Here is a 14,339-nt window from a genome sequence, read left to right on the forward strand (position 1 = left end):
ATCCAGATTGAAGAGTTGTATGCACCAAGTAGACTAGGACTAAATGTAAATAGAACATACGGACATTGGCAATGAATTCAATGCTTGATTCGGCCACATAATAACCAGGAATGAATGGATGGAGGGAAATGCAAAGTCTTGGAGGTGTGGGGGGGTGGGTGTAAAATGTTGCAGTGAGAACTTGTAAGACAGTAAGGCCTGCTTTACTGTCACACTGCTTGTTAGCGTGGCCTCCTTTCACACACCACCTCACACTCTAGCACAGGGGTGCCCATTAGGTAGATCCTGATCTACCGGTAGATCTAAGACAGGTCCCAAGTAGATCCGAGGAGTGTCGAGAAGAAAAAAAACAAACAACCATTTGTGTGTCTTTGTACATGTTAGTAATATATTTTTTGTGTTAATATATACTACACACTAATCATCGTATCAGTCTCATTTTCACTAAAAAATATTTAAAAAATAAAATAAAGCAGGTAAATCTTAAATTTGTGTGTGTGTGTGCGTGCGCGCGCCGGTAAGGGTAAATCCCGTGAGGTTAGTTGATCGAAAAGTAGATCTTCGATCCAAAAAGTTTAGGCACCCCTGCTCTAGCACATGTTAACTTTGGGTCCGTTTTGAACCTGCTATTCCCCTCGGAGGGGAATAGCAGGTTCAAGATGCATCCAAAGTTAACATGTGCTCAAGTGTCATATATATACATATATGATGGTCGAGGTGGAAAACAATAAAATGATTAATGAATGAACTATGCCAAGGGTAATAACTATTGGTCTACGGTAAACATGAATACGGTATTAATATTATGTAACTGTCTATATTACATAAAAAAATATTTTGTTGCAATGGTTTGGGCTCCTTAATGCAAAAAGAACAGAAATTACAGTTGTAAAAATGGTGACATATAATGCATTTTTTCGATAAACAATTGTATTTGTATTCGCTTGCTCCAGCAAAAAATAAAATACAAATAAAATAAAAGAAAATACTTTGAGTACATGTTTCTTTGGGGGTCAAATAAGTTAAATATTTTGCCATCTTGATACTGTACATTAACATGACTGTATTCCTTGATTGTGCGCATTATTCGCACAGAATATTAACGAGCTACTGTTTCCTAGCAACAGCATCGCCTGTATGTGCAACGGCACTCATCATACATACATCCCTACCCAAGACAAACGCTAAAAGAGAGCAAGTGAGTCAATGCGCATCTTCACTCTTCCCCTGAAGCTCCATTGCTTACTTACCACAGAACTGCAGACCGTTCAGTCATGTGTTGGTCCACTATACGTCAGGTTCAACCTCTTTTCTTTCTATTTTCCTTTTTCATTTTATTGTCACTGTTTATGGCCGTACACAAAAGCATGGCTAAGAGCTCCTTCAAAGCACTCATCAGCCACTTATTAATGCAATGCGCCTCTCCATCCTAGGAAATGTTGGTGCTCGGTCCAAGACGGACGTTCTGCCTGTGCCCATTCTGTCACCGGAGGCCACTTGTCTTAACTTCAGGTGCATATTGGAATGGTAGTAAGTGGCCTCTCGTGTTCATTCTCTCTTTCAGTCTGGCGGCTGTTCATTCTTGTCCGCACGCACAGCGGTGAATGTGCGGCTCAGGCAGAGGGATTATTGTGACAAAACTTTGCACTCTTTATGTCACTTTTCCCAACCATGTACAATGTTACCCCCGGCACCACTTTTATGGATCAACCAATAATTGGGTGGAGTGTCTAAGGTAACAGCATGCATTAACATTCATTTGCGGGGTAACTGGTGGCCATCCATCAAAGTGGTCCTTGACAAATTTTTGAAAGAAACAATCACTACTCTAGCCGAACAGTCTTAAGTTGTACTGACAGTGTTCATGATACCTGCTTCAGATTGATGCTCATTTAGTTGAATTTTTTTTGTTGGCATTCACCAAAGTACAAACTCTGGAATTTGTGCAAAATAACTACTTTGAAGTAAAAGCTAAAGCTAAGATACACACATCAATTGAGTTTTGTGTCGAGTCAAAGTGGTGTTGGGAGGCTAATTTACTCTCACTTTACAGCGGGTGCTATTGAATGAATTTCTGGTGGTCATATTTGGAGCCCCTCAAATACACAATTTCACCAAGATACATGCACGTGCAAAAATTGGTGCGCTTTCAGGCATGGTGTAACCGATGTGAAAATCACAGAGCAGCAACAGGAAGACTTTTGCAGAGCAATACAATCACCTGGTGGCACTTTTGATTCAATCAGTCGTATAGATGCAATTAAATTCCACACATTTAAATATACTTAAAAATACTCCATTTTCTACAAAACAAGTCCTAGCATTTGGCTTGAGAAACATTTGTGGAATCAGTTGGGATACTCTTCACTGGAGCAAAGAGAGGCCAGATTCTCCTGCAAGTCATTGAATCCAATAATTACGATTACTTACTTGGTGAAATGTTTTTGAAGACTAGCGCTCCATTTTAAATGAAAACGATTGTTTTTACGGTGCTAATAGTAGTCTGAGGAAGAGGAATAGTTATTGTAGTCATGGCAAATACAACGAGTTGCAATTATTTTTATTTTTATTTTTATTTTTTGTCAATAGGCCTACTTTTGTAGCCGGAATGATTGACACACGACACCAGCCAATGATTATATTGACTGATTCGAAAGTCAGCCAATGACATTTCAGACAGTCTGTGCATGGGGGGAAAAATTTTAAACAAATAAATCCAACACATAAAATCAATCTATAAAACCCTCATATGAATATCAACCAATAGTCTACACAATCACATACATTTTCATATTTAAAATAGCGTTGGTCAATAGATGGAACCCTTGTTGAGCTTCCTGAAAATTGAATTCTTGAAGTCATCTTAAAATCTCCTTCAGGTGAGTGGATGGTTAAAATTGTATTCATTCTGCATCATGTACCAGCAAGAGGAACCCTGATCTACCCTTTATCTGAAGTGTATGACGGTTTGCAATTAAACCACACAGTTGCAAACGACACAGTGTGTTAAAGTTCTTCTTATTTCAAAACAATTGCAGAGGAAATTAAAGCTGCATGAGTCGTCTTGCTAGTTACATTTCTGCTTTGATGATGAAAAATGAGAGGTGAAACAATTAATCAACAACTCATTGATGATCAACATGTTGATTTTGTGGTCCTCCAATCAAAATAAGCTATTTGGAAAACATTTCTGCTGACATGTTACTGACCAAACCAAAACCTGAATCATAACTAACTTATGTCAATCTGAAATGATTTTTGAATAAAGACACGGAAATAAAAACATGTTTTTGTTTTTATCAGATGCATTGATTAATCGATTAAAAACATTTGTTGGAATTCTAAAGTTTTGTTTGACTCATGTTTTTCCATCCTAATAAACTATGTTTGAAATATACAGTATTTGGTCGACTCGTATTCGATTTCAATTCCATGTCGATCCATGAAACTTTTGGGCGGGGCGGATTTCTTTTACCCAATTTTCCACCGGTCGTTTTTAGTGGAGGTTGTTTCCAGGAAACATGAAATGGTTACATTTTCACATGGATGATCAAATTGGTGGGTTTTTAGGTAAATCTGAGCTGTGTATTGTACAGAAAGAAGCACTTTTTGTTTAAACGTTTTTGTTCCAGTTTTAAACCTTGTTTTTCTCATTTTTGGAATTCACACAAAGCGGCTATTTCAAACCAAAATTTCAGGCATGGTTCCGTGAAACTTTTTGGAGCATCCTGTTAGTATTGATATGTCTACCCAAGATTCGAACTTACAAGTGAATCACCCTGATCAAATTAAGCAAAAATAAAATGGAGTTGCTGAGAGTTTGAAAACATTTTAATAGAAATAAAATTTGGTAGAAAAAAAATAAACATGCTTCACACACTTTAGTATATATTTTTTTTATAAATACATAATCAGATAAGCCAGGCACTGTATCTTTTTTACACAGATATTTTTTTATACGCCATGATGTGGGAACAGAAAGCAGACATAACCAATCTATTTAATCACGTTGAATCGAGTCCCCCGAAACAAACGCGAAACAGGGAAGCCTGAAAAAGCGACACAAATGACCGCCCACCCCACATCCCCACCATGCACACACATGATGGCTCCCCCAAGACACCTGACCTCCCTCATGATTCAACAACAGATAAATGCTTTTATCTTTTGTGTGTGTGCGTGTGTGTGTGTGTGTGTGTGTATACACACACACACACACAAACACGCGCAAACAGTCATACTTCGGTTTTCGACCATAATCCATTCCAGAAAGCAGTTCGAAAAGCAATTTTTTCAAATTGCAAACTATTTATTTATTCCATGATTAGGGGCAAATAGACTATGTAGAAATAACAAAAAAAATTTGTCAGATTTGCATAAATCACAACAAACACGTCTGCTCACAATGAACGTTACACAAGGAAAGCGTCACTTCCTCGTGTAAGGAAGCCGAGAATATTCGAGTGACGTATTCGTGTTCGCTCAGTTCAGTCGAAAACTGGTTTTTGGTCATAATCCGAGGTGTAAAAATCTCGAATTTTCTGGTCGAAATCCGATTCGGTCGATAACAGGGACGTTCGAAAACTGAGGTTTGACTAAATGTGTATGTGTGTGCGCGCGTGTGTGTGTGTGTATGTATATATGTGTGTATATCCGTGTGATGAATCCACGTTGAGCCCTTGTCCTGACCCATCCATCAAATTTCAGGTGTATATATATATATATATATATATATATTATATATATATATATATATATATATATATATATATATATATATATATATATATATATATATATATATACACACACACACACACACACACATACACACACACACACATACACACACTTTGGGAGAAAAACGCAACTTCCTTTTATCACCAGAGCCCCCATAGAGGACACGGGGCCTTCAGAATGAATTTTCCAAGTATGTTTTCCCATTAGGGATATATGGATATCACCTTCAGGGGCATATGGCGGTCTCCTCTCAAGGGCATACTTCATCTTAATTCCCCCTCATAATGGATCTGTACAATGAGGCTTTTTTTTAACCCTCTGAGGGAAATGGCTGCTGGCGGTGATGATGGGGCTGGGGAGGCTCAACCACTTCCGGAAAGCTCCGTCCTGCTGAATGAAGCACGTACAAGGAGGGCAAGATAACAGAGGGGACCTGTTGGAGGGCTTTTAGCTGCTTGATACATACAGAAAGTCACTCATGAGACCTTCTCGAATGTACCCCCAAACGAGTGCAACAACCGAGTTAAAACACATTCCGAAGAGACAGCAACAATACGACACCTGATGTAAAAACTATCATGCACAACACACTCAGTTCAATAAAACTCAGCAAACAACAGGGGGGAGTCTGAATGCAAATTTGGCGCATGGATGATAAACACAGCAGGAATCCCCCACTCCCCTCCTTGCGTTTTTACCTTTGTGATGTCAATTATCCCGTGTTGGAGGATTCTGACGCCAGTGGGCAGACGACACCGACAAGACCAGAACACAATTTTTTGGCTTTTGAGTTCACCGTCAGTCACTCACGACTCGGATGATACAAAGGATAAACTTTCGTCTTTCGGTCTCCAGTTTGGCTTTCATGCAGTATTTTTATTCATTTATTTATTTTACAACACAAGATGATACCTCACAATTGTTTCGCCCGCACAAGTGCTTCTTAGCCGTCAACGTGTTTGGAAAAAACACGCACCCGTGATTTCCATCCGTGTGAAAATGACGCTCTTGACAAGCTGATCAGGTGGAAATCCTGAAATTGAGAGATGGTGACTTGAACTTGACTTTGAGGCATCTATTAGATGGCATGGTTGCTGTAGCTGATGTACGTCTGCTTTGTGGAGAAGCCTGGAAAAGAGCGGGGAAACATCAGGATGTTGTTTTCCTGCTTTTCTGGCCAAAAACTACATAGAGTACATTTCTGGTCACATCTGCTTTAAGCTAGCTACCATTTTTGGCATCTTCAGCCATTTTTTCAATCCGAATGAACGCACACTTAGAGTAGTAAATGCAATACTAGCGCTCACCTTGACTGTCATTTCAAGCGACGGATTAAGCCAGAAATCTCAATGTAATTATTGACTCATATCAGAATTTTAGCAACCACCTAAAAGTGCTGACTAAATCTGCTTATCATCATCTGAAAAACACAGCTTGAATTAAGGGTTTCCTGTCTCTCAACAAGAAACAACAACGCGCCATTTCAGGAAAAAAAAAATCCAATTGAAGCTACCTTCAGTTTGTAAATATTACTAAATGTATTCAGATTTAGAAAACTTTATTTATCCCCGTGGGGCAATTAGAGTTGTGCGAGAGCGGGTTATTATAGAGATGTATCACCATATTATATATTATAATATTGTTAGTTTATTATTATAATTCATTCATTCATTCATTTTCCAATCCACTTTATCCTCACAAGGGGGGTGCTGGAGCCTATCCCAGCTGTCTACGGGCAGTAGGTGGGGACCGGTTGCTAGCCAATCGCAGTGCACACAGAGAGGAATCACCAGCCACGCTCACACTCACACCAAGGGGCAATTTTGAGTGTTCAATCAGCCTGCCATGCATATTTTTGGAATGTGGGAGGACACCGGAGCACCCGGAGAAAACCCACGCAGGCCCGGGGAGAACATGCAAACTCCACACAGGGAGGCCGGAGCTGTAATCGAATCCGGTACCTCTGCACTGTGAAGCCGACGTGCTAACCACTGGACTACCGGGCAGCCCCCCTATTATTATAATTATCATTATTATTGTACTTGCATCAAAGATGAAAAAAATTTAATTGAAATATATATGTTTACCAGTGTTATGGGGTATTTCAAGGCTTTGATTGGAAAAGAGGGCAATACCCAAATTCGGCCCAATTGTTGGAATTCATGTATATTTTTTGCCCACCATTCTGTTTCAAATGAAAATTAGAAATCCACAGCTGGTCTAACTTGGCAATGCCCACAAACACAAACAATTTCGATTGTAAATATTGAATAGGTTGAACATTTGCGATTCGTGGGTCGGGAAGGAAAAAGTAATCTGAGCAAACCACAGCCATAAGATTTGGATAATCCTGTTGAAACATAAAATAATCGGTCCTCGACTAACTTTGATTGCAAAGTATTGCAAATGCTCGAATATGGCCCAATTTTTGCTGTGTGAGTTCATCCCGCTCCGATTTTTGGTACTGCATATGTGTCCATCCCGCTTTATTCATACAGGGCACTTGATTCCGTAAAGCCCCTCAATTCCCCGGCCACCGCCATTTTCTTCAAGCTTTTCCGCTCGTCTCGCCTAACGGTGTTAGCCAAACCGCTGAGGTGGCACCGTTAAATCCCAACACTGCACATATTTGCAGCGACTTGGCAAGGGCCGAACCGCGCCAACAAGAATTTTTTAATTTGATGAAGTCGTAAATCCACGTTGGCATTGACAATGATGAATGGCACTTATTCAAATAACCCCACACCACACACCCCTCCGCACCCCCACCTCGCGCGACAACAATCCCATCATGATAAATTGCTTCTGCTGATCAGTTGGTGATGCGAGAGACTTTGCTCTGCGTATTGGAGCAGAAGGCCCTGTTACCCATCAAATTGGAGCAAATGTGATGCTCTCCTTAAACATATGACCATTAAAGATGTTTGATTTCTTTGTTTTTAATTCCGTGACAGCAATACAGTGGTACCTTAACTCCGCAATTTACAGCTGCTTTAATTTGCAGTCAAACTGTGATAGGCCAGATGCTGGACGGATGTTGAAATGTTGATGCTGCCATCTTCAATTTTGGCGTGCAACAAATTGCAAAACTAAATAAATCGGAAAAAGGTTCGTCAAGCAGGAGTTTATACAGTAGTTCGCAAGGTGATAGATAAGTGGTCGCCATCTTTTTGGACATTTCTCAAAAACATGGAATGAGTACATCAAAGGCCTCTAAAATCCCCCACAATAAATAATTTCGGGGCAAAAACAATTTACTGGCCCGTATGAGGTTAAAGGTGGATATATTTAACTGAAACTTCCCAGCCAATCGGAGAAGGGGTTCCCCGAGTTGCAGATGAAAAAAAAGGGCAGAAGAGATATCTTGAGAAATAATGACTGAACTGTTTGACTAGATTTTTAGAACAAAAACATTCTCTAAAATGGCCACTTATCATGACAAAGAAAACACCAAATCCTACATTGCTGCCATACACCAGCATATTTGCAGTTCGCTTTTCATGAATTCACGTTCACATTTTTTTCCCCTTGTGAACAGCTATGAGTTGGTCAGCTATAAGTTGAAAAAAAACAACAACACTTTTTTGTGCTCTTTCTAAAACAACTTGAGATTCCACATGATGGCACCAAAGCTCTGGCAAAAAGGAAAGTCGTAATTGGTGTCAAAGTATTTTTTAAGTGATACATCTGGACTGAGACACATGATGCTTGTACGCCGGGAAGGCGCTAAGTTTAGCCTGGGTTGTTATAGGAAATTATGGCTAGTCGTGCATTTTGTTGAAATTCAATCGTCTTTCAGCCATTTACCTTTCTGGTCAATTAGTGAAATTGAAATGACAAAATGTTTTGAGAACACACTTGGTGGTATATTTACAATTGAAACTATGGATCTCTGCAAATTAAAACATTTTCAGGTGGGTGTTACTTGTTTATGTTATTTCTCAATTTGCAATAGTGCTTGGTCCCCAGCACTGGGTGTTAACCGTAAGCTGTCCTTGCAATGACTTGAAAACAACACCCAAGGTGGACTACATTAAGAACAGTGGCAGTATTGCGGAGATTAAATGACTCCCTTCCTTCCAATTTGTGTATCAATTTAATTCACATTCTGAAGGAAAAAAACAAATTATGCATTGAAGCACTTACTTTGTGTTTCCAGGCTTTCGCACAGCTCCGTCTTGGCCTCGCCGTTGGGCCTTAGTCCGGCCTTCGGGTTGAATTTATTGGACATGGTGGCGGCGGTGACCACGGCCTTGAGGCTGCGTGTTCGCTTGGGCACGTTCTGCTCGGGGTGGAAGAGGACCACGTAGACTTTGGGCATGTAGAGCAGGCCCAGGGACACGGAGGCGCTCAGGCTCACAGAGATGGTCAGCGTGGTGGTTTGGATGTACATCTACGGGGGGGAGGATAAACAATTGCACATTAACTTTTTCACTTCTTTTGCTTGAGTGTTGGGAATGTTTCCGGGGGCCAAGTGACCTGCATGCTGCATGTGACAGCTGTTGTGTTAGATTCACATTAGTGCGTCCAATGACCCGTTACTCCGCCAAGCTGTTGTTGGAGACTAAGACAAACCAGCCAGCACTACCCTATTCGTTGCAGTTTTACGCAAAATCATGTCAATGAGCTCATGTTGGAACTCCAGAAGAAAAAACAAAAAAAACCATGCTTGTTTTAAAATGTAAATAAAACAAGATGTTTGGTAGACTTGAGCACATTGAGATTCTGGTTAACAAGTTTGCTTAACAGTTGAGAGTCCTTGGGTTCAAATCTTGGCTCAGGTTGTTTGTTTATATGTTGCCAGTCCACAGCCAATCCATTTTATCACAACCGCATCATTGCAATATGAAATTGTTGTACCATTTCATCTCTGATACTACTGTTGACATCGAAAATTCTCAGTGTGTCACAGCAATACTCCAAATGGATTACATTCACTTTTTTCCCCTAAAAACGTCTACACACATCATAATGCCAAAAAATAATTTAAAGATCTCTCATATTCAATCAAATTTAGGTCTGGGCTCTGGCGGGATCATGCGAGGACATTCTTAGTTGTTCTATTTGTTTTTTTTTAAAAGAAAATGCAGGAACCAGCAATATATTCATTCATTCATTCATTCATTCATCTTCCGAGCCGCTTGATCCTCACTAGGGTCACGGGTGGTGCTGGAGCCTATCCCAGCTGTCTTCGGGCAGTAGGCAGGGGACACCCTGAATCGGTTGCCAGCCAATCGCAGGGCACACAGAAACAAACAACCATTCGCACTCACACTCACACCTAGGGACAATTTAGAGTGTTCAATCAGCCTGCCACGCATGTTTTTGGAATGTGGGAGGAAACCGGAGCACCCGGAGAAAACCCACGCAGGCCCGGGGAGAACATGCAAACTCCACACAGGGAGGCCGGAGCTGGAATCGAACCCGGTACCTCTGCACTGTGAAGCCCACGTGCTAACCACTGGACTACCGGGCCGCCCCCAGCAATATATATATATATATATATGTATGTATACACACACACATATATAAACGTTGCTATTATAGCTTGTCGTGTGTTGAATAATTTGGGGAGCAACGCATAAAATGGAATCCACTCATGCATACTTGCACGTACATGTTTCCATGATGTCTAAATATTTGATCATATTTTGCCTTTAAAGTGGTAAGGCTTCCTCTTGACTGGGTGCATTTTCACCTCTTGCTGAGAGAACCACCCCCCCCCCCCCCCAAATCCCCTTCCACTAACCCCGTCATCAAAGCTGCGTAACATGTAAACCCCCACATGAGCTCAGTTTAAATGTTTTCTTATTCTGAGCCAGTCTTGTGGCCAAGCAGCCACGCGCTTCCGCCATAGCATGTGTGAACGGTGGCACGGTGATGAAATGGAGCGTGGCCGTATGGACGGCGGAGAAGCAGCTGCGGTGTTCCCTCGACAGATGTGCACGGGGATGGCCGAGGAAATCTTTACTGGTGCCTTAGGGACTCACACTTTTGAACTCAAGCTGTTAGTCCCATAAACGGAGACAGTCATCAACTGTAAAGCTACTAAAAATGGTTTTCTGTTTATGACGGAGGAGATGACATCATCTGAATTTGTATCTTATGGACTAATGGGCATGTAGCATTTCTGCATTTGGGCTACGGAGGCATTTTCAATTTAAAAGCTGAACATAATGGTTGGCATACTACAGAGTTGGCTCGTTCCTTTGTCTTGGTAAAGTACATCTTCAGAGGACAAAAAAGCTTGGAACAAAAACGTCGGAAGCGAGTGGTATGGTGGTTAACTGGTTAGCACGTCCGCCTCACGGTGCAGTGGTCCAGGGTTCAATTCCAGTCTCCGGCCTTTCTGTGTGGAGTTTGCATGTCCCCTTGCGTGTCTGGGATTTCTCTGGGCACCTTTCCTCCCACATTCCAAAACCATACATGGCGGGTTAACTGTCTCTAAATTGACCCTAGATGTGATTGTAAGTGTGAACAGCTGTTAGTCAATGTGTGCCTTGTGACTGGGTCGTAACCAGTTCATGGTGTATCCCCGCCTACTGCTTGAAGACAGTCAATTACGGTAAATACCACACATCTTTCTTATTCTAAAAGATGCTACATCTTTGATCTATTTAAATATATCCACTTAAAGCCTGCTGTAGCTGAAATATTTCCCAGTATGTTTCGACAACGAGAGGTGCTAGCCACCAAAAACCTCACAAGTTAACCGGCGCGCACCTTGGGATGGTGGACAGGAAGGTGGTTTGTCCATAGTGCCACCTCCTGTCTTGGAGATTCAAGTGCTGTTCTGTGTATTGTGGCATCCTGGGTAATTGCATTTTCTAGTGTTGGCAAAATTAGCTAACTACTAAATATGCGCATTTGTGGTAAAAATAGACCTAGTAATATCAATAAAGAATCGTGCAATTCCATCAGACTACCATTGGGATGAATAATGGCATACAGGTTGTTTCAGTCTATACTTGGAGAGGGGAGATTGATACCAGACCAATTTGCGCACTGCGCCCCATTTTAGCCACTCCCAAAAATTGAGGAGAACTGAAACGATGAAACAGTTTAAGGCTGTTGCGCCGCCATTGCATATGACATTACACTGCTCATAGTCTATGTACGTTTTCAAAAATTAGGTTAAAACATCAATCAATGGAAGTAAAAATAAATAAATAAATAAATAAATAAATAAATAAATAAATAAATAAATACAAAAATCTTGAACTCCAAATTTTCCAATCGAAATAAATATGGGTGTACATTATCATAACAGGACACACAGAAAAGTCTCTCGAAGCCATCCTGGCAAACTTGAAGTTGCCCATTTTGGTTTGAAGCAACCATTTTGGGTGAAACCCAACACTCCACAAGGATGAAAGAATTTACTAAAATGAACGTGATGCCAATATCTCAAAATGTTTATTCAGTCATGCCAGGTAGAAACAATTAATTTGTGAATTTAGTTTTACACATGCCATCTAATGTGGGTGGAGCATGGTGTCAGTTTGATTTTTGAGGATTCATCATCAAAAAAGGGGTGGTGAAGGCACATTATTCAGTGCTCCTCCCAACTGTTGATATCACATAGAAATTATTGATGAACCCAACCCATGGCTGATACCACCTCCAGATTTGGTTCCACATGCATCACTAATTTTCTATTTGGCAAAACGACACCATTCATTGTCATCAATTAAGTAGCTCATTTATTCGTAGTAAAATAATTTGCTGTTGTAATGACAGTGTTGTGACGGCTATTGACTCGTTGTGTATCGTATAGACCGATATTGAGTTGAATGATATCTGACAAGGTGAGTGCTCAATTTTCCACACGTTCTCAAAGTGTCAGGGATTATTCCTGCGTTGCACATGTTTGTTGGATCCTATTGATTAACATTACCAGGGTATTTTGGTCACATCCCGAAAGGTTTCTCACGAGTTTCTCAGGGTTATCATCGTTGCCCGCTGACCTCTAACTAAACAACATTAATAATCCACATTTTGCATGTAAAGCTAGTGCCTGCAACTTAATTGTGAGAGGGAGGGCATTGTCTTGCATACAAAAATAACCGCCTAGTTTGGATGAGTTAGAATCACTTGGAAATTCACCCAATTTATTGTCACAGAAAATGTCAATGACATTTTTCTGTGGGATTAACTCAATAAGCATAGATGTTAGCATACCAAATGCTAGCATTTGTTGAATTCTCACTAGAAACAACCAAAATTCAGGTACAGATTTACAAAGTAAAAGACTTATCCATTCTCAGTGGCTTTTTTAATCCTTCCGTTGCTATTTGGCTACATGTTAGCATACCTGTTAGGCATTTAATCCAGTCTCATTACAAATAGTACCAGAATACATCATAGATCGAAATCTGGCATGATGTAAGCATAGTACCTATTATCATGTTCGCATTTCATCAATTCTCATTTGAAATAGCACCTGCGTAGTGGTAAACATGGAAACCAGCTGTTCTTAACCTGGGTTCGATCGAACCCTTGTGGTTCGGTGAATCAGTCTCAGGGGTTCGACAGAGCCTCTGCCATGGAGATTAAGACACGCCTGACTCAACATGTCAATTAGTTATGACACACCTGCTTGGCCATCACTGTCTGGTTCATTTAGTATACTTATTAATTATACTAATTGTGTTTACATTTTTTCAGTTTTTAATAAATGAGTTTTTTATGCTTCAAATTTATTTGAAAAAAATAATCCATCCATCCATTTTCCGAACCGCTTGATCCTCACTAGGGTCGCGGGGGGTGCTGGAGCCTATCCCAGCCGTCTTCGGGCAGTAGGCGCGGGACACCCTGAATCAGTTGCCAGCCAATCGCAGGGCACACAGAGACGAACAACCATCCACTCCCACACTCACACAGAGGGACAATTTAGAGTGCCCAATCAGCCTGCCATGCATGTTTTTGGAATGTGGGAGGAAACCGGAGCACCTGGAGAAAACCCACGCAGGCCCGGGGAGAACATGCAAACTACACACAGGGAGGCCGGAGCTGGAATTGAACCCAACACCTCTGCACTGTGAAGCCGACGTGCGAACCACTGGACTACTGGGCCGCCCCTCAAAAAAAATCATACTTTTTATTTTTCACGAATGGAGGGTTCGGTGAATGTGGAGTTCGGTACACTAACAAAGTTAAGAGCCATAGATGTAAAGCCTTGGCAATTGGACCCATTGCGTTTTACAATCAGGCTGCTAGCCTACTCAATACAATTTATTTATTTATTAATATTTATTTATAAATCTGAAGTTTGTCCGAAACTTTTCAATGCTCCCGGTGTTCCCGAATTGTGAAATGTGCTGTTCTGTATTGTGTCGATACTGTCCCTCACTTTGATTATTTCCTTAAGAGAAATGCTCTTTTCTTATAAGAAATTCAAACAGAATCAAGGGACAGTTGTTCAACGTATTATCCTGCCTTGGCACTTTTATGTACTATGCCATCATGCCTTATCCAACCATAAAAAATGTTTGCAATTTTCATTTTCTTCAAGATGAGCCTTATCAATCCGCCTCATCTCTTTTCATCCATTCTCAATACATTTGTACAAAATGTATTGATCCTTACATTTGGTATTC

General features: G+C 40.7%; 1 protein-coding gene across 1 annotated transcript in view; it reads right to left on the reverse strand.

Moving 5' to 3' along the window:
• Nucleotides 1–4,766: 4,766 nt before the first annotated feature.
• The window catches only part of LOC127607048 (metabotropic glutamate receptor 4-like), a 208,857-nt gene continuing 199,284 nt past the window's right edge, over nt 4,767–14,339 (reverse strand). Inside the window, exons 10-11 of the mRNA XM_052075088.1 lie at nt 8,887–9,133; nt 4,767–5,868 (exon numbers count right to left, since the gene is read on the reverse strand). Of these exons, the coding sequence (XP_051931048.1) occupies nt 5,819–5,868; nt 8,887–9,133 (297 nt within the window). The 3' untranslated portion in view covers nt 4,767–5,818. The remainder of the gene's footprint in view (nt 5,869–8,886; nt 9,134–14,339) is intronic.

This window comes from Hippocampus zosterae, chromosome 9 (assembly GCF_025434085.1).
Source record: "Hippocampus zosterae strain Florida chromosome 9, ASM2543408v3, whole genome shotgun sequence".
Classification (NCBI taxonomy): domain Eukaryota; kingdom Metazoa; phylum Chordata; class Actinopteri; order Syngnathiformes; family Syngnathidae; genus Hippocampus; species Hippocampus zosterae.